At 35.0% G+C, this 22,264-nt stretch overlaps 1 protein-coding gene and 1 non-coding gene across 2 annotated transcripts; both read right to left on the minus strand.

The window, feature by feature from the left end:
* Positions 1 to 625: 625 nt before the first annotated feature.
* On the minus strand, positions 626 to 19,575 carry LOC128243542 (regulator of microtubule dynamics protein 1-like). The gene is made up of 10 exons (XM_052961369.1): positions 19,463 to 19,575; positions 18,786 to 18,903; positions 15,880 to 16,001; positions 13,007 to 13,168; positions 10,048 to 10,137; positions 8,870 to 8,925; positions 7,203 to 7,290; positions 6,078 to 6,108; positions 2,855 to 2,988; positions 626 to 1,676 (listed from the first exon to the last, which is right to left on the minus strand). The coding sequence occupies exons 1-10, from the start codon at positions 19,547 to 19,549 to the stop codon at positions 1,608 to 1,610; spliced, it is 957 nt and encodes a 318-aa protein (XP_052817329.1). The 5' UTR covers positions 19,550 to 19,575; the 3' UTR covers positions 626 to 1,607.
* Positions 19,576 to 21,550: 1,975 nt separating this feature from the next.
* On the minus strand, positions 21,551 to 21,622 carry Trnae-cuc (transfer RNA glutamic acid (anticodon CUC)). Its single transcript has one exon. It is a non-coding gene; the product is annotated as a tRNA-Glu (tRNA).
* Between the last annotated feature and the right edge of the window lie 642 nt (positions 21,623 to 22,264).

The following is a 22,264-nucleotide window of genomic DNA, read 5'->3' on the forward strand; positions in this document are numbered from 1 at the left end:
AAATCTAGTAATATAATAGTCATATGACATTTGACTTCGAAGTGTGACTTTGACCTAGAACCAAACTGGTTGCACATCGTTTCAATATGTTGAACATTTGTGGCGAGTTATTTCAAAATCCCTCAAACGGTTCAAGAGAGTTGACACGAAATATAGTCATATGACCATTGACCTTAAAGTCATTGACCTTGAACCGAACTGGTTGTGACAGATCGACAGACGGACAATTCAAGCAAAACAATTTGTCTACCCATTTTTGCGGGGAGATATATTTAATTAATTAATATTTATAGCCTTACAATCTGAATCACAAACTTTGTCAACACCCTCCATACAATGTACAAAGGCACATCCATCAAAATCATAGGAGTGGTTCCTTACAGGAGGGATTTTTCCTATGTGCAGTATTACAGTTGAAAATTTCTTCTTAGTACAAACAGCTCCTATGACTCTTGATTTAACAGGTCGGCTGAAAAACAACGTCTTATGAGGCCGAATGAAATTAATGTTAATCTTCAAAGGCACCGCTGCATACATTTCAATATCTTCATGTTTATACTCCTTAAATATCATTTATACTGGAAATTGTATTTTAAGCTTTAGAATTGTACTGAAAGTACATTTTTATAAAAAAATATTATGATGAAACTATTTAGATTTTTTCTGCAATCCATGAAAATCTATTGTTTAATCAGACATATATCTTCAGTATTCATATAAGCTGATAAATTAAATATTGACTACGTAACCTTTTTGGAAAGACATGAAAATAAATGAGTGATATTAAATAAAATCCAATGCCCCCTACATTTTAAAAAAAAAAAAGTACCTGAGAGTTTATTTTTTCTTGTCGGTACAAAGAAAAGGCAACCTTTCAGTCCCTTACAAAACAAGCACATTTACCATTTACATGTTGCGACACTATAATGGTGAAAGGCCTGCATTAGAGTCCATTCTGGTTCAAGATAAATTTTCAGTGACATATATATTCAATGATTTGAAATAAATCAAATGCATATTATGATTTTTAATTTATCAATTTAATATCTATATAATCAATAGTTATCAGAACAGCACCAAAAGATAATTTCGTCTGAATTTCAAGATTTTTTCACCAAACTATTGCTTCATTATTTCAGTAGATACTAAACAAACACATTTTTTTTAGTCTTTTACATTCACAAAACTTACATGATTAAATTTATCTAGAATCAAGATAGTTGTATACTTATTCAACGTCAGTGTTCATGATTGTGTACATTTTCTTGAAACTTTGGCAAAAGTGATAACAATAACCTTGAACTTCAACATACATAATGATATAACCATAAAACAACAGAAATGGGTCCATTTTCTGTGACTGAATGTGACTGAAAATAGAATGTCAACGTCCATTGTGCAACATGTTTGAAAATTATTAGAGCTTAAAAGAAAATTCTTAGTTTCTATTAAGAAACATTTTTCAATGGATGCCAAAACTACCAATTCATATTGAAAGAGTTTCATGATTGCTAGCAAATCACAGAAAACAACATGGACACAAACATAAATATAACCAGGAGTTACAGTCCCTAATACAACATTACAACTATTTGTCCACTAGTATATCAATCTCTTGTTTTTCGTCCAGCACCTGAGGTCAGCATGGCTAATAACTGCTTGGCTTCGGCATTAGCCTGAAAACAACAAAACAATAAAAAATATATATTAATGAATAACTAATAGCTTTATTACTGGTATATGAATTACATTTGCATGTAACATTAAAACAATGAAACATTCTACATGACAAAACATTTTATAAACTACACACATTCAACATCTTAGTAGTTTTTCAAACTTTTTCATCGATATACAATAGTATAAATTCAATATCAATACTTTGAGGGCATAAAAATAATTTCATCAAAAAAATGATATTTACGAATTAAGAAATAATAACAATTTGGAAAACACCTCTTAAAAATGTTCACTACCCTACAAAAAAGTTAAGCCTTGTTCAAAACAATAACAATTAATATTCAAAAGTTCACAAATTCTGAGATGGTATTCAATATTCAACTTAAGTTAATCTTATGGTCATACATCATTGACTTCATTCATTCTATTGGTCAATTATTAATAACAAGTAATCCGATTAGCTACATCATTCTTAGATCCAAATAGGACCATATTGAATACCAGCCCTGGCCATTTATAAAAACCCTTGGCATGTATCTGTCTAATATGGTGCAATGGATATAGTCCAGTTGAACAGTACACAGAACATGCAACACTACCCTCAGCATGTTGAACCTCAATGGTTAGGAAAAATCCTATAGTTGTTGGTAAAGATACAGCCTGTTTAACAGTTCAGTCAATGCAGGTCCTTACAACAGTACTCATTTTGATATTTAACATCTAAGACCTTTGACATCTAGGGATGACCTTGACCTATGCAAAATAGGCCTGGGTCATGCCTCCTCATCATGGTGACTCTTCATTTTAATTATCTGTCTACTATGGTGCAATGGATATGGTTCCCGAATGCAGGCACGAGAGTACTCCTGGTAGTGAATTTTTTTTTTATAAAATTTGGAAAAAAAAATATTGTCTCTTTTTGTCTTTATATCTCAGTCATTAATCGACTATGTTCTTTTAAAATCATTTTTATTTTTTTCATTTATTTTATGTCTCAACATTTCACCAACATATGTTCCAAAATGTTTTGCATTTAAATACCGCTTTTTGGGGCCTATTTCATGCATGGCAGTGCTCGATTTGATCAATTTTGAAAAACGATTTGAATCGATTAAATAGAGTGGCGCATTCAAGGACCATCCACACTCACAACCAAACCTATAATATTTCCTACCCTTCTGTCATCCGGTGTGTTCATGGGGTAGTCCCTGCAGCGGCTCAAATACTGGTACGCCATTTTACCATCCTGTAGCTTAAGATAGGTCTTTCCCAACATCAGGAGGTTCATACTGTAGAAGTTGGGCTCAGCTACAAACAAGGGGAGGATAAGTATTTCAGTGGTAATGGTAGAAAGAGTATAGCTTGGGAAGCAATAATTAAGTTATGAAAGAATTTATGTTGAACTGGCAAGTCTGTGAATTATGTTATAAGGTAAAAATTATGGATTCTATCTGTAAAAGCAAACATCAGCAGCTGTATTCATAAAGCAAACTTAAAAGTAAAGGTAAAATTCTCAACTTAGTTTAAATTGCTATTTTCTTAGTTGAATAAAAGAAAATTTACACACAAAATATGAAACATTGATTTTTTTGTTTATATTATGTATGCCTTTGAAAAACATCCATGAACAAAAATAAAAGGGAACTTGAGATATTTTTACAAAAAAATTGAAAACATTTAGGGCTATTCCATTTACGGTAAACATATAACCCCCCGGGGGAAGGCACTTTTAAATTATGCCACCCCCTACCGAAGAATTTACTTTTTTACCTTACCTATATACTATTAAAACATTATCACCCCCCGGGGGTTATGTGTTTTACTGGAATAGAGCTTTATGAAATTTCTCACTAAGATGCTTTGTGGGTACAGCCCCAGGGATAAAATCATATAACAGACATAGCAAAGACTCTACAATACAAGTACATATAAAAAAAATTATGTCTGTTTGACTAGTTACTTAAACTTAAAAATAAGATTATAGAATGGAAAATATTTCACTTTCTTAAATTATTCTCGAAACTTGCCTATATGGCCTTGACAGGATTTTCCTTCAATTGTACATATCATAATTTCAAGTTTTGGCAGGTCACATAAAAACACAAGCTTTGATCAATACATGAAAACTTTTCATAAAATTCTTATACCATCAAACCACATTTACAACACCGCTTTTTGCCAACAAACATGCATTTTTCCACATTTATAATACAACATATATGGGGTCGAAAACGGTATAAACAATGAAGTTCAATTCCATTGACATGCTCACAGAACATACTCTCAAACAACAGTACATGATTTTTTTACCAGACACTCGTACTAGTGAAAAAAAGGATTGAAAATGAATTGGACAACAACAACAAGAGGCACATCAGTGCCTGTGCTCCACTGGCCAAAAGGTTCAAGCAAAGACCACCTAACGAACATTTTCGTCAAGTTTCATAGAAATACAATCATCAATTTTTGAGGAGAAGTTATTTAAAAAAAAAAATTACTTTAATAGCTCTGGCTGCCATGTTGTGCAGTGGACCGAAATGATTTGGGCAATTTGAGTAAAGGAGCACCAAACAAACATTTCTGTCAAGTTTTATCGAAAAAAGGTCATCGGTTTCGACGACAAGTCGTATAAAGTTTTTTTTATTTTTTAGCTCTGGCAGCCATGGTGTGCAGTGGACTGGAACCATTTAACAAATTTTGGTTAATGATCACCCAAGGAACATTTCTGTCAAGTTTCATCAAAATCTGATCATCGGTTTCTGAGGAGAAATCGTTTAAAGGTTTTTCTATTTTTACCTCTGGGGGCCATCTTGTGCAGTGGATCGAAACCATTGAAGCAAATTTGATAAAGGACCATCCAAGGAACATTTCTGTTAAGTTTCATCAAAATCTGATCATCGGTTTCTGAGAAGATGTTCTTTAAAGGTTTTTCTATTTTTTTGCCCTGGCAGCCATGTTGTGCAGCGGACCGGAACCATTTGAGCAATTTTGGTTAAGGACCACCCAAGGAACAATTCTGTCAAGTTTCATCAAAATCTGCCTATCCGTTTCAGAGGAGATGTCGTTTAAAGATTTTGCTATTTTTAGCTGTGGCGGCCATATTGTGCAATGGACCAGAACCATTTGAGCAATTTTAATAAAGGACCACCCAAGGAACATTACTGTCAAGTTTCATCAAAATCTGCCGAACCGTTTCAGAGGAGATGTCGTTTAAAGATTTTGCTATTTTTAGCTCTGGCGGCCATATTGTGCAATGGACCGGAACCATTTGAGCAATTTTGGTAAAGGACCACCAAAGGAACATTTCTGTTAAGTTTCATCAAAATCTGATCATCGGTTTCTGAGAAGATGTTCTTTAAAGGTTTTTCTATTTTTTTGCCCTGGCAGCCATGTTGTGCAGCGGACCGGAACCATTTGAGCAATTTTGGTTAAGGACCACCCAAGGAACAATTCTGTCAAGTTTCATCAAAATCTGCCTATCCGTTTCAGAGGAGATGTCGTTTAAAGATTTTGCTATTTTTAGCTGTGGCGGCCATATTGTGCAATGGACCAGAACCATTTGAGCAATTTTAATAAAGGACCACCCAAGGAACATTACTGTCAAGTTTCATCAAAATCTGCCGAACCGTTTCAGAGGAGATGTCGTTTAAAGATTTTGCTATTTTTAGCTCTGGCGGCCATATTGTGCAATGGACCGGAACCATTTGAGCAATTTTGGTAAAGGACCACCAAAGGAACATTCCTGTGAAGTTTTGTCAAAATCCGCTTATCAGTTTCAGAGGAGATGTCGTTTAAAGTAAAAGTTTACGCACGCACGCACGCACACACTCACGACGGACAATCTGTGACGACATAAGCTCCATGGCCTTCGGCCAGTGGAGCTAAAAATCAGTGAATCATCTTATACTATCATTAATTCTATCATAATACTATATAAAGCAAATCAGACTTTACACTTTTAATATCTATCACATGTTTCTTCTTTTCAGAAAATGCTATCAGATGGTATATTTGTAAACTAGTGACAAGGCATGGCCATGAGTGAAATATTCACTTTTCATGATCACAAGGTGAACTATATTGCTTTCTTACACTGAAGCGAACAATTTTTCTTTTTATTATTCGCCTTACATTTGAATTTAAAGTTAAAATGATGTCCAAGCCCTGTGCACACTGATGTTTGAAAGGAACATTTACACTGTTTGAAACAGTAAAATATCAATTTTCTTTCACTTGTAAATCTCTATTAATCACCCGAAAGCATTTAATAAATCCATATTCATCTTGGAAGCAAAACCAAAATATTTGCAAAATAGATAGAGACACAAAAAATAACGCTAGAAATAACCTTATTAAATAAAACAACCAACAGTAATTAAAATGTGTATAAAGATTACCTTCCTCTGCTTTCAGGAAATATTGAAGAGCCTGAAATAAGAACAGCAAACTTTTATAATCTCAAAACATGTTTAAAAACCCAAACATTATCAGTGTATTCACATTATGTAGTTTTTAAAAATGTTCTTAAAATAACCATCATAATTTTATCAAAAGTGTAAAGTTATGAATAAACTGTGAAGCATTTGCCATTGTGAAGCATCCTCAAGAGACATAACTTGGTTAGAAAAAATGGAATAACTTGGTTAGAATAAATGAAATGTCACACAAACATAGATTGCACTATTTCCCATGCTTACAAAACAATTCAAGTTTCAAATTACTTGTGCACAAGTACCATTGCTGGCAAACATTCCTATGTGTGTATATGCGATACTTATGGAGCTGAACATGCGATGAGATTATTTCCCACTATTTTATATCAAGCTATGAGCCATAACCCTTGTATGACAAAATCACATTGGTTGAACATTTTGTGCCTGTCAAAAGCAATAAAATGAAAAAATAAAAAGTCAATCAAGTGTCATAATTTTCATTTATATGAGTAAATATGGAGTTACGTTACCCAGCTGTGTGATGGCCTTTAACAAATGTGTGAAGTATTCAGTTAATTGAATGAAGGGCATAGAAGTAATTAGTGAAAATCCCAACTTGCCCTTAAACTTATACCAGACACAATGCGCCTTAAAACTTTAACTTAACTTCTTAAGTCAATAAGAGGCCATAATTTATATAAGGGATATGGAGTTATGTAACTTCATTGAGTGATGGACCTGAGCAACCATGTGAAGTATTTAGTGAACTAAATGAAAGGTATCGGAGTTACAAGTAAAAATGCCAACTTGCCACAAAACTTTAACCTGACACAATTAGCCCTAAAACTTAAACCTAAGTTCCTAAGTCAATCAGGGGCCATAACTTGTTTTTAGGATAATATGGAGTTGTGAATCCTCATAATGTGATGGTCTTGAACAACTGTGTGAAATATTATAAAGTGAATTGAATGATTGCCATTATAAGTGAAAATGCCAACCTGCCCTAAAACTTAACCAGATGCCAATGCCGACTGAACATTCGAGCGAATAAATTGATCTGCAATAAGCATAAGAAGAAATGTCCCCTACCTCATCATAGGTAGAAGATGGTGGGGTAGCAAACAGTGCCGAGGCAACTGTCCTCTCGTACCATTTCAGGTCAGCCATCGTGAAACACCTGAAAACAAAGACTAAAATGTTATATTATCTTTGGTTATGCTTCCAAAAAAAATTTTTTTTATATACCTGATTACATTTTAGAAACATTTAGAAACAAAGTACACTGTGATGTCACCAGGAAAAATACACTGTACTGTATGTCTTATAGTACATATGATATATAGCATTCTCACAGAATGAACGTTTTAACAACTTTTTCTTTTTTTGTCTTGGAACGAGCCAATTTTTGCAAAAATGCATGGAAACCAGTTATTTAAGACTGCTGACAAAAATATAGATCACAGATTTTTATATTTAAGTTCAAAAATTGATGTTTTATGCATTTTTCTTAAACCGTTAGTAACGGTTTAAGCCATAAAACATTGATTTTCGAATGGAAATATAAAAATCTGATTTTAGAATGGAAATATAAAAATCTGCAATCTGATCTTTTGTCAGCAATCTTTTATCATTGGTTTGCAGATATTTACGCAAAAATTTGCTCTTTCCAAGACAAAAAATAAAAAAAGTTGTAAAAACCGTATATCTGTGAGAGTGCAGCTTTAAATCAAAATTCAGGCTCATTTCATATTTATGTTGACCTGCTTGTTGCATTCGAAAGTCTGCCACATATAAACAGGATTGACTTGATACCAATAACTATGGATTTAGCTCAAGGGTTATGGAAGGGTGCTTCACTCTATCTTTTTTTGGTAGCACCCTTTTCCCCTCATGGAGACTAGCATGGGCACCCCTATGCCTTCACTGAACTAAATGCTTAAGACTGTCAATAATTTATTTTGTTTTGATTACAACTCAAATGACTATATTAATACATACAAACTTTACATATTCGGCAAATGAATTCTATAACTTCTATTTAACACAATTCCGAAAAATTTCTGTCAAATTCATAATATTCCAGTCCATTGCAGACCGATACAATGTGCTTTTTTCACTTTTAACATCCGGTTTCTCTTCAGTAACATCTTGGCCTTTAAAAACCCAAGTAAAAGTGAAGTGGTTCTTTGTTTAAGTGTTCTTCATTAACATAGAAGATTTTCAACTAAAGTTGACTTTATCAGGGGCTGATGATCACTATTCAATAATGAATTTAAATCAAACTTAAGCAGACTCTCTTATTCAAAATCAACATACATAACAAACATAACTTTTGAGTGATAAACCTTAAACTACTTACTTAACACTTTTGGAAAATATATATTACCAATAACAAAATTATGACTGTGTATTTACTAGTTGAAAATGCAAAAATATTAAATGAGTAGTGAATGCTAAAAGATTTACTCTGATTTACTATCATTTCATATGGTAGAAATACCGTGTTTTCTGCACCTTTCTTTCAAATTAAACTCAGTATCCCTCATAAGAACCATTGCTTTTGACATTTATTCATCCTTTTGGGTATATTAAAACAATTGTATTAATTGTGGTAATTTCATTTGGGAGTAAGAGTGCATCTTTAAGTTAAAGAGTAGAATCTGAATGTTTTCATTGGACTGTAAAAATAACTGGCAAATAAAATCACTGAGGCATATCTAAGGGTAAGGATAAGATTCATATATGAAAATACAAACCAGTAACCAAGTGAATGTATAGAAGTAGCATCTTTTGGGTTAAGTTCCACAGCTTTCTGAAAAACAGAAGTTCAAGAGTGTTGGGGGGTTTTCTGCAAAAGGGTGGGTGGATTTTTACCGTACCCCCATAACCAGTACATAAGCATTCACTTATTTGGAGATTGGAAAATTGTTCTCAAACAAACTGTTGACTCGTCACTATAAAAACGTTTAGAAATTAACAGGTTTAGTAGTCAATGTCACTAGCATCTATTTCAATTAGTGGACAAACTCTTTCTTTTGTCCAATATAATGGCAGTATTGCAATTTTCCAATACATTTATTTCAGTAAATCATGGATTATCAATCAGGTAAAAAGAACTATATAAACAGAGTTAGTGGGTAGATTGCACATGAACATGTAGACTACTTAATAAGGTTAAAGTTGTTAACTTTTTACTATGTATTTATACAAATTATTGTGTTCTTGTTTGACATATATTTTTTATATATGTCCAAGAGTTCATCAAGGAAAACATTTTGATTAAGTTTCATGAATATTTGACCATGAATAATGCCTCTAGTTTGTTCCAAAGATTTTTCTATGATTTGACCTAGTGACCTAGTTTTTGACCCCATGTGATCCACTTTTAAAAGTGATCGAGATATGATCAAGGGGAACATTCTTACCACGTTTGAACATTTTCTGATCAATGCCTACCAAGATATGGTTCCGGACAGACGGAAAGACGGACAGACGGACGGAATGAAAGACAACGCCAAAACAATATCCACCTCCTGAAACCTTCGATTCGGCGGGGAAAATTAAACCATATTTAAACGTTTATATTTAATCCAGTGGGAAATGATTAGGCAGATAAAGTAAAAGTTAAACAATAACTAAAAATTAAACGGCTGTTTTCCTCCAGTTGACATTAAACGAAAATTATTTACAAAAAACAATTATCACTAGCGATAACAAACTACTTTCTCTCATTAAAAATTTATACAATGGCAATTTCAGATAGAAATTTTATGATTTTAGAAAACCATACCATAGTTATAATAAGTTTTGTGTAAGCCACTTTTAAGTTATTAACATCCATTAGGCTATTTCTGGGCCACTCAGGTCAAACATGTTAATTGTCTGATTTTCATTCCGTAACAAGATAATCGTACCTGTACATGTCACTACCTACCATAAAATGTTCCTTGACTTGGAAGGCATTCTTGATTCTCTGCTTCTTCCCCTCAAACTCCCCAGTGTAGTCCAGTAAAATAGCATACCACTGGAAAAAAGAAATACCATTGTTTGATGATGTAAAAACACTGTGGCCATGAGTGCTTGAAATAGCGTACCACTGGAAAAGAGAAATACCATTGTTTGATGATGTTAAAACACAGCGGCCATGATCGCTTGAAATAGTGTACCACTGGAAAAGAGAAATACCATTGTTTGATGATGTAAAAACACAGCGGCCATGAGCACTTGAAATAGCATACCACTGGAAAAGAGAAATACCATTGTTTGATGATGTAAAAACACAGCGGCCATAAGTGCTTGAAATAGCATACCACTGGAAAAGAGAAATACCATTGTTTGATGATGTTAAAACACAGCGGCCATGAGCGCTTGAAATAGCGTACCACTGGAAAAGAGAAATACCATTGTTTGATGATGTTAAAACACAGCGGCCATGAGCGCTTGATATAGCGTACCACTCGAAAAGAGAAATACCATTGTTTGATGATGTTAAAACACAGCGGCCATGAGCGCTTGAAATAGCATACCACTGGAAAAGAGAAATACCATTGTTTGATGATGTTAAAACACAGCGGCCATGAGCGCTTGAAATAGCATACCACTCGGAAAGAGAAATACCATTGTTTGATGATGTAAAAACACAGCGGCCATGATCGCTTGAAATAGCATACCACTGGAAAAGAGAAACACAATCATTTGATGATGTAAAAACAATGCAGCTATGAGGGCTTGAAATAGCGTACCACTGGGAAAGAGAAATACCATTGTTTGATGATGTAAAAACACAGCGGCCATGATCGCTTGAAATAGCATACCACTGGAAAAGAGAAACACAATCATTTGATGATGTAAAAACAATGCAGCTATGAGGGCTTGAAATAGCGTACCACTGGGAAAGATAAATACCATTGTTTGATGATGTTAAAACACAGCGGCCATGAGCGCTTGAAATAGCATACCACTCGGAAAGAGAAATACCATTGTTTGATGATGTAAAAACACAGCGGCCATGAGCGCTTGAAATAGCATACCACTGGAAAAGAGAAATACCATTGTTTGATGATGTAAAAACACAGCGGCCATGAGCGCTTAAAATAGCATACCACTGGAAAAGAGAAATACCATTGTTTGATGATGTAAAAACACAGCGGCCATGAGCGCTTGAAATAGCATACCACTGGAAAAGAGAAATACCATTGTTTGATGATGTAAAAACACTACGGCCATGATGGCTTGAAATAGCATACCACTGGAAAAGAGAAATACCATTGTTTGATGATGTAAAAACACTGCAGCCATGGGTGCTTGAAATAGCATACCACTGGAAAAGAGAAATACCATTGTTTGATGATGTAAAAACATTACGGCCATGATGGCTTAAAATAGCATACCACTGGAAAAGAGAAATACCATTGTTTGATGATGTAAAAACACTACGGCCATGATGGCTTAAAATAGCGTACCACTGGAAAAGAGAAATACTATGGTTTGATGATGTTAAAACACTACGGCCATGATGACTTAAAATAGCATACCACTCAAAAAGAGAAATACCATTGTTTGATGATGTAAAAACACTACGGCCATGATGGCTTAAAATAGCATACCACTCGAAAAGAGAAATACCATTGTTTGATGATGTAAAAACACTACGGCCATGATGGCTTAAAATAGCATACCACTCGAAAAGAGAAATACCATTGTTTGATGATGTAAAAACACTACGGCCATGATGGCTTAAAATAGCATACCACTCGAAAAGAGAAATACCATTGTTTGATGATGTAAAAACACTACGGCCATGATGGCTTAAAATAGCGTACCACTCGAAAAGAGAAATACTATTGTTTGATGATGTAAAAACACAGCGGCCATAAGTGCTTGACATAGCACACAGTGGTCGAAATTAATACAAGCCCGCATGCCCTGCACTGGTAAAGTCTTCCGGGCTTGCTCAAAATCTGAATTTATATAGCAGGGCTGGTTCAGAAATATTATGCCAAGCAAAAGAATAGGAATTCGAGCTTGTTCATGATGATATGGGTTTTAAGTGAGCCATTTTTTTATTCTGAAGCGTTTATTACAACAGCCATGTTTACTTTGCATTCTGTGATGCAGAATTCTTCTTCATCTCATGCAAATAATTTTATATATATACCCCCATCAGTTTCTAAATGTTCATGATTTATGGTCATACTCAGGAAAATTCTTACACCCTGTAATCATCAATGATGAAAAATAGCTGGCAGTTCGTTGTAGTACGAGGGATTTATGAGGGTAAGGGGCTGAGACCAGTTTCCATATTGCTTTTAACATCATTTATATTCATTTCAGTTTATCTCCTACTGTTCTTGATGCAATTTTGCAATCAAAAAATCTCTATACAACAGTTACTGTACAATAGTCTGAAATAATAAGCTCTCAAACCTGACTGAAATTTAGAATCCTTGCATACTAATAAACACATTTAAAAAAACTCAGCAATTAATGATTTCACACTGAATATTTATTTTTTAAAGTGATATTCGTATTTAAAATCAATACATACAAATGTATTACAAACATAAATTTTGAGTGATAAACCTTTAACTTATTACTAAATAATTCATTTATGGAAAATATTAATTACTAATAACTAGATTGTAACCATGTTTGTAAAAGCTGAAAACGCACAAATATTTAATAATTTAAAAGATTTACAGTGACCAAGTCCAACTATCGTCTAATAAGTAAATACCGTGTTTTCTGCACCTTTCTTTCAAATTAAACACTGTATCCTTCATAAAAATCATTGTTTTTCAATATTTATTCATCCTTTACGGTAATTAAAAACATTTGTATTAATCATGGAACAGCTCATTTGGGAGTAAAAGTCCACCTTTAAAGAGACCCACCTTGTGAACAGCATAATTCTGGTTGTTAATTTCAAGAGCTTGTTTGATGAATTCAAACGCCTCATAGTATTTTTTTTGTAGGATTTCTTTGTTGTCGCTAAGCTTCCCCTGGTCGACAGCCGCGCGAGCTAACCGCCACAGTATCTCATCATCTCTGGAATCCTAAAATAAAAAGATGCACTGTTTTTTTCTCACTATTTTGGGAAAGGGCTCTCGACCCCTCTGATTTGAGAAATATCTAAATGTGGCATACTGACAAGATTATGGCATTCCAACAAGATCGTGGCATTCAACAAGATTGTGGCATTCAACAAGATTGTGGCATTCCAACAAGATTGCTTGAAGAAATACAGAACAAAATTATTTTTTTTCCTTTCCCTTTTGCTTACATCTTCAGAAGAGAAATCGGGAATTGCCTTGATACATTTGGGAAATAAAATATGTTGGCCTTGGGAATAAGGCTAAAATAGGCCCCTATTTGTGCTGAAAAAAGATGGTTAAATAATTTTGCTCTGCTTTTAAAATAACAGAATCTATAGACATAGGACTTCGACAATGGTTGTCCAATTAGCACAATGGTTAAGCCCACTGGCTTCTCTGCACCTTGGCAACGTGAGTATGATTCCCTGCCTGGGCACATTTGGGTTCGGTTTGTGGTCAGACAAGTGGGTTTCCTTCCGGTACTCTGATTTCCCACAACACTAGACCACAATCTCGCATAAAATTGTGCAGACGAGAGTGATTAATATGATGTTGTTTCAAATAAATATGTTTAATCTACCAATTTACAAGATATTCTGTCTCTGTTTTTTCCACCTCTTTTGTGAATGGGGCCAGGGCCCTTAAATTGCAGGAATAGTGATCAAATGCCTTAAATTGAGAATTTACCTTTGTATATTCAAACAAGGTAAAGCCCCTGAAAGTTTTAAGAATAACCAAGTACCAGAATAAGAATGAATTTAAACATATACACAGTGATCTTGACAAAATGATACTGGTTGTCATTTGAAAACTCAATTGGACAACTAGAACTCCGCGAGTCGGATGTGTCGCCTGACGAATTATTTACTGTCGACATTATAGCTGTTAGATTGGCATTTTATTCATTTATAGACAATGATGTTGCCATTTAACTTTCAAGTGTAGGTGGCATTTGAACCCTCAATCAGATATACCTACGGAATAAGTTTCAGGTTGAAACCTCCTATAGTTTACGAGATATGCCACGGACAAAACCTAAGCAAGAAAATTAACAAAGGGCAATAACTCTAAAAATATGGCAGCAAGAGTAACGGTTCTTAAGCACTGCACTTGCCCTCAATGAGATCTATCTAGCTATGAAGTTTCAAGTTGATACCTCTTATATTCTTCAAGATATGCCCCGGACAAAACTTTAAGCATGAAAATTAACAAAGGGCAATAACTTTAAAACTAAGAAAGCAAGAGTTACTGTTATTGTGCACTGCACTTGCCCTCAATGAGATCTATCTAGCTATGAAGTTTCAAGTTGATACCTCTTATATTCTTCAAGACATGCCCCGGACAAAACTTTAAGCATGAAAATTAACAAAGGGCAATAACTTTAAAACTAAGAAAGCAAGAGTTACTGTTATTGTGCACTGCACTTGCCCTCAATGAGATCTATCTAGCTATGAAGTTTCAAGTTGAAACCTCTTATATTCTTCAAGATATGCCCCGGACAAAACTTTAAGCATGAAAATTAACAAAGGGCAATAATTTTAAAACTAAGAAAGCAAGAGTTACTGTTATTGTGCACTGCACTTGCCCTCCATGAGATCTATCTACATATGAAGTTTCAAGTTGATAACTCTTATATTCTACAAGATATGCCCTGGACAAAACTTTAAGCATGAAAAATAACAAAGGGCAATAACTCTAAAAATATGGAAGCAAGAGTAACAGTTCTTGTGCACTGCACTTGCCCTCAATTAGATCTATCTACATATGAAGTTTCAAGTTGATACCACTAATAGTTTAGGAGATATACCCCGGACAAGCGAAAATGGGATGCGGCCGCCGCCGACGCCGCCGCCGCCGACAAAAGTAACCCCTATATGTCGTCTTTTCAGGCGACACAATAAAGGGATTATACTACAATAGTGATGTTCCAATGATCTATTATGATCGAAAATTGATTGGTTGGGTTTGAAATCGGCGACAAAGGTTGATTCAGCCTGCGAGTTGTTTTTCTTCTTCCCTTTGGTTATTTGTATTTAGTTAATTTCCACCAATTTTCTCCTTTGTATTCATTTATGAATTCCGAAGCGTTTATTTCTTATCATTATCAGTGTGGCGAAAAGCAATAACAACACTAGTTAACTTCAAACATACACATAATTCAAGCATAGTTAAGAATTAGGATTTATTGTAATAGAATAAATCTACAATTAAGATCTTGACAAAAACCGATTGTACTATCAAATAATCCATTACTTGGGTTGAACATAGTCAATCTGAAAACCGATTCTTACCACTACTTTTTTGGATTGCGAATGGGCCTGAATTTCAGCCCTGTTTTTAGTAAAAGAGAAACATACTGATGCTGGTCAATAGGCCAATAAAGGGATTAAACTTAATTAGAAAATAATAGCACATGGTTGTATTATCCAATGGATTACTTTGACTGTCTCGCACAAACAACCTCCAAAAAAGTGACAAGGCAGAGCAAGGCTCCTATTTACATCAAATTATTTACCGCTATGTTATTTAAACACAAAATCTTCAATCTAAATGCATGTCCTTAAAACTAAAGGTATCCTTACGAGAGACCTGCATGTACTACTCAACACAAGACAAAAAACAGAAGTTTTCTATCAGATTACCGTAGTAAAAATTTCTAAATTATAATGTACCTTGTGTTCAATAAGTAGATCATATAATTCGTCAATCTTGTGTTCAGAGTACAAACGATCGGCCCGTTCCAAAAGAATGGTCTTTTGATCTTGAACTGTCTCTCCCTTCACCGGCTCTGGGGCTGTAAAGTACATTTAAGTCGTAAACAAAAGCACAGCAAGCAGCTGCCTGTGCTCATCCATTTTCTTCAGTCAGTTACGAGACCTATAAAAGTCAGCCAGAGTTATAGGCCTTTTTTAACATATGCATTTTACCACTGGTATTAAACAAGCGTACAAAGATTTTTGTAAATTTCTTGAACTGGTTTTAATTTATGACCATGGATAATGTTGCTGCATAACGATGTCGAAGCTGACAACACTAGGGGGTGAGGAATATACCGTTACCTTTTTCTTGAAAAAAGACAAGCTTAAAACAACATTAACCTCATTAACAGTCTTGCTTGATACATCAGTGGTCTGACATTAAGGCCTGAGGGATTGACATTCAATAGTTGATAGATGGTCCAGTCTAGCTATTTTGGAGGCTAGCTAGCTCGATTTAATCGGTCAAAGTTGGCCAAAATAATGTCTTCAAACCAATCAAAAGCACAAAATATCTTTGAAAATATTATGCTTTTGCAAAAAGTTGATAATGTGCTATATTAAGTACCAATCTTGAGAGGCGTTTGGTTGCATACTCACCCACTAAACAAGAGCTGTCACAGAGACAGCGCGCTCGACTATTCCGCCGCTTTTCAGTGTAAGGATTGAAAGTTTTGGCGAAACATATATGGATCACATTTTAGATTTCAATGCAAAACATGATGTGCTGAGATGTTAACATAAATTTGGTTACATGCAAAATATTGACCAGAATTTCTAAGTCTAATAATAAAGGGCCATTATTTGCAAAATACAGTTATCTAACTTGGTTATTAAAGTAGGTTGGGTGGTTGAATACCATTGTATAAAGTCTCAATGCAATACATCACATAGTTGCTGAGATATAATCCTATGCGTGCTAACATGCAAGACCTTAACCAGAATTAAGTTGCATAATAAAGGGGCAAAAATTATGTAATATACAAGAAAGAGTTATCTTACTTAATTAAATAAGAAGGTTAAATGGTTGGGAGCCTGTGTGTAAAGTTTCATAGCAATACATGATGTATTCGCTGAGGTATTGACTTAATTGTGGTTACATGCAAAACCGTAACCAGAATTTCTATGTAGAATAAAAAAGGGGCCATTTTTTAATTTAATGCAAACTAGAGTTATCTTACTTGATTATTTAAGTAGATTGGATGGTTGAGTACCATTGTATAAGGTCTCAATGCAATACACCAAGTAGTTGCTGAGATATTAACCTATGTGTGCTTACATTACAAAACCTTAACCAAAATTTCTTAGTCAAATAATAAGGGCCAATAATTTGCATTATATTCAAAAAAGTGTTATCATACTTCATTAACTTAGTAGGTTAGATGGTTGGAAATACATATCCAAAGTTTCAGTGCAATAAATGATGGATTTACTGAGACAATGACTTAAAGGTGCTTACATGCAAAACCTTAACCAAGGTGTGACGCTGACGCCGACGCCAGGGTGAGTAGTATAGCTCTCCTTATTCTTCGAACAGTCAAGCTAAAAATGTCGTAATAATCATGATGAGCATGTTTATTTCTTCATCTAAATGCTCACTAGTAAAGCAATGTGAGAAATGTAAGAACTAGGGCTGGGTTTTGCTTAGAATTTTTCGATACGATATGTATCGTAATATGGAGGTGGTGATACGCGATACGTATTGTCGATACGATACAGCAATAGTTATAGCACAAAATTGTCTGAATAAACAGTTCAACTCTTTTTATTTCAGAAAAACTTAAAACATGTAAACAAAAATCACCAACAAAGAGTGTAGTTTTGTTACACAAAACAACAAATTACCTCTAGTATCAAATGATAAACAGAAAAAGGGTATTTAAACTGTGAGTGTATTAACTAACAAGCCTTTTCTTAAACCTATAACTGACCATGCAAAATTGTTATGTTAAACTGACGTCTTTTTGTAGACAGTTAAAAGACTATTATTTAATGAAAATTGCCTGGCCAATTCCTTTGCCGTACTGGTAAAATGAACTTTTGTCTTCGTCATTGACTTATGGTTCAATGCCGTAATGTAAATTTATTTTTGAATACGAGTAAAAAAAATCATAATTATACCGGTCTGTCAGCACGTAACTCATATAACTCTACCTCCTGATCTTACAGCGTACCTTCATGTACGGGTTGGTCAACGGTTTTTAACGAATAGGGTTCGTTATGCACCAGTCAATTGTAACTGCAGCCCCCAGGTTGGGTGGTATACTGGGCAAAGCGGGGGAAATGGGCCGTGTTTTTTTATTCCAGGTGGCCCTGCAGTGTTGAGGGTCAGTGGTGGTATCGTTTTCGCTACCAAAATAGCGGGGGAATGGGCCTCACCTTGGATGCCCCTGGCGTGCGGGAGCTTTTGGCAGGGATTTTACCAACAGTTTGTCTACACAGGACAGGGATTGTACTGGGGGTTGGCTGGACCGAAAGTCAGAGTCCCCGCTATTCCCAGGACCTGGGGGGGGGGGAGTGTGGTTATAATTGACTGGTGCATTACAGGACCAAAGGTCAAGCTCTCAAAAAGTTAATGTCATACCCAGTCCTTTCTTCATTTAATATCCAATCATATTTCAATTACTCACTGTGACATAATGACATTGTGTATCAGAAAAAACCTGCTTGATCTACATGTAATGCCTAGGTACATATGAATTCTACCCAGTTAGAAAAATAATATCAATCTAGGACTAGATTTTGGCCAGTTGAGTCAACTTTTATCACAATCCAGTAAAACAATGTATTCATAACCATGTGTCAGCCAAGATGTTGTATACCTCCTTCCTTTGGCTTGCTACCTCCCCATGAAATCCCAAAGAGCGACAGGGTAGGGGCTGTTACTGCTAACGGCTGACAAATTCGTCTGACAGCAGATGGTCGTCCATGTTTTAGTGCCTATGAAACAAGTTGTATATAATATAATTGAAAAAAGACTTTTCATTAAACAAGTGTGAAGCCTGCTGTATAAAATCTTTCAGGTAAAATCAATAATGTGAGCAAGACCGGTAAGCATTTTACCAACCCTGGGGTAACAGGTTTGAGCTTGTATGATCACTGTACTTTTCATACCCCTTCAACTCAAGAATGATCATTTTACATGCCAATTTTGAACTTCAACTGTTTGTTCAACTTAAAGTCAAACATCTGATTAAATAAAATATAAAAAATAACTCATTTAACTGGTTAATAATAATATCCTGCAAATAAAAAATCATTCATTATGATTTAACGAAAAGTCTCATAAATTACTTGCCATTCTAATACATTCTCACCATTTAAATATAATCTTCATCATGTATAGAATATACGTGACAATTTACAAAAGTAAATAGAATGTCGAAGTACAATGAGTACGAAACCGATAATCCGACTTCATTGCAATAGGAATGTAACAATAACATACTCTTTCAAATTAATAAATTTAAGAACACTAAATTATAGAACAATACTTCACCTGTCTCCAGGATTGACATCCATTTCTGAGCTGATATAAACGCTGAAACTGTCTCTCAAAGAAAAATCCAAGCCGGTTTGTTGCCATTGTGGAGGACGAATCTAACTATTTTCTAACCTTCTTTTGAAGAGTAGCCAAGAGATGAGATTTGTCGTCTGTAGAACGCCCACCCGGACTCTCAATCAATATACATTCGCTTCAATTCCGGTACATGCAGAAATAGCCCATCGCCATAGCCAAATTATAGCAGGTTATGATATTTTCATTTTTCATTATTGTTTTAGACACATTACCATGATACACCTTGATTTGCCCACATGCAGGCCCAAAACTATCTAATGTTAGCCCAAAACATGAAGTCAACGTTTGGTATAATGTATTTCTTTTAGACCTTGCGGTCAAGGATAATCCGTGAAAGTGCAAGCACTTATTTCCAACGGCGTTCTTTGTTTTTGCTGAAGGGACAGCACGCATAAGAGACAGTGGTGGGGTACAAGGACGTCCGGGTGCGATACCCTAGCTCTTCGAAGAGACTTATTGGTTCTTTTACGTGCTTGGTATAAAGCACCGATACACGGGGTACATTTTTCCTGGGTTAAACCAGTACTGAGTACACCATTTTTCAAAGCACTACAGTACCCTTTAAATGTCAAGCGCCAGGCAAGGGAGTTACTTGTACCAACTTTTAACGTCTTCCGGTATGACGCGGTCAGGGATTGAACCCACGACCTCCCGCTCCGTAGACGGACGCCTTAACCACTGGGCCACCTAAATAATCCAACTCACCTCATGTCATATCATCTCAACTCATCTTTATTTCCTACCGAAACGGTGGTATTCATAAGTAAGTAAAAAAAAAATATATGATTAGTAATGACAATACTGACAGGCGGTGTAACAGCAAATTACGGCAAATGCCCTGGGGACAGCGGAAAGGTTGGTTTCGGGAGAGGAATTCTCTTCCTCGAAATATTGGAGCGGTGGCCGCCGCCCCTCAGCCACCTAGCTCCTACGCCAGTAACTGTACAAGTAAGTATGTAGTTTATGCACTCATTATCACATTATCAGTAGAAATAACTATGTTGCACAGTCGTAACACGTATTTTTGATAGTCAAAAACATTCAATCAGGGATATATAAATATATATATGCACGTTTTCAGTGAAATGACATTAAAATAGTAATGAACTGACACGTGAAATGCGAGTTTGTAGAATGCTACGTCATGTGGCAGATAATTAAACACGTATCATTGATATTTTGATAAAACAAAATCAATATCTATACATAATACATCATTGAGGTACTTTTGATATCACATATAGCCATATGGGTGAGTAATTTGACATTCGTCTCTACCACAAAACTCGCGACAACACCAAAACAGCTCTGAATGCATAAACTACCGTAAATTTTAGTAACATTTTTAAGGTAATTGCGTATTAAAGTAACGGTCGTCATAAAAATTGTAATCTCGTAATTTAAATATCGAGTTTGAAAGAGGTTTATTATTGGAATCGAGAATATGTCACTTAATCTAAAATGCAAGGTACAGGTTGAGTTTTAAATAGATCCGATGTGTTCAAGCAGTTCATCGACTATATAGATGCAGCTAGTGTTCCCGGTGTCCGTCTGTGGTAGGTTCTAAAATTATGCACTCCGGAGGTAAAACCCGACCCCCCCCCCCCCTCCCCTGGAACATAGAATTCTTTTCAGATGTCTACTAAAACAAAATTATTTAGTATTTAAATGTTTTGTGAGTGTGCGTACCTATATTGCCAAATGTTGGGGTTTGCAAACATCATATCATAGTTTTTAGTCCAGAATACTTCGTAAAAGGGCCCCTAAAAACCGCGAAACATACAGTGTGGTCTGAGTACGTATTCTCGTCCTGAAATTTAACGTCAATATAATTATTTGACGCTTTTATTTACTGTTTTGCCATTGTAACACCCGTAAGTTCATGCATTATGACAAGAAGGTTTCGTTAAATGAAAGATTATGAATCAATTAGTATGAAGCCGTGTTGTCTTCAAATAGAGTACTAGTTTTTGCTTTACAGTGCAAAATACGTTAGTACAAAATATTTTCCCAAGCGGGGAATCGAACCCCGGCCGCCGCGGTGAGAGCGCGGAATCCTAACCACTAGACCACTTGGGAACTTGTACAGATATTTGGCTTAACGTGTATACAAAGCTATACTGGTCTTATCTACCCCAGGTAGGATAACTCCATTACCCGATTATTATTGGTCCCAGCCGAAAGTAAATGTTCTTAAGTGTTAGTAAATTTATCGCATTCGATGGATACTTCTCATTCACGACTGTGAAGTGCTTAATTGCAATTAATTCGATATTTTAAAAAAATGAAAATCATGGTTTAAAACGAGAGTAGGTAAATCGATTGCAAAAAAATATATAATCTATGTCTTATACGAGACTGGGTGAATTGATTGCAATTAAATGCATGTCTTAAACGAGACTGGGTTTAATCTATTAACACATGTCAAAATGGAAAGTAACATCATAATAGCGGTATGATTACATTATGTTCATATAAAATAACAACCTACATTAGCATAGCCCTTGATGAACAATCACGGAAATCTACATCAAATAAGTGATCAGTTTGTTTCAAAGGGACTGAACACCAGATTTGTATCAAAAAAAAAATAATTCTTCTAACGAATCTCAGGACAATTATTTAATAAAATGTTTTACTCTTTGATATCATAATTGTAAAAAAATATACAAAAATGTAAAATAAAAATCGAGCCGGTCTCCCCAAAATTGCATTCGAGTG

This window comes from Mya arenaria, chromosome 8 (assembly GCF_026914265.1).
Source record: "Mya arenaria isolate MELC-2E11 chromosome 8, ASM2691426v1".
Lineage (NCBI taxonomy): Eukaryota > Metazoa > Mollusca > Bivalvia > Myida > Myidae > Mya > Mya arenaria.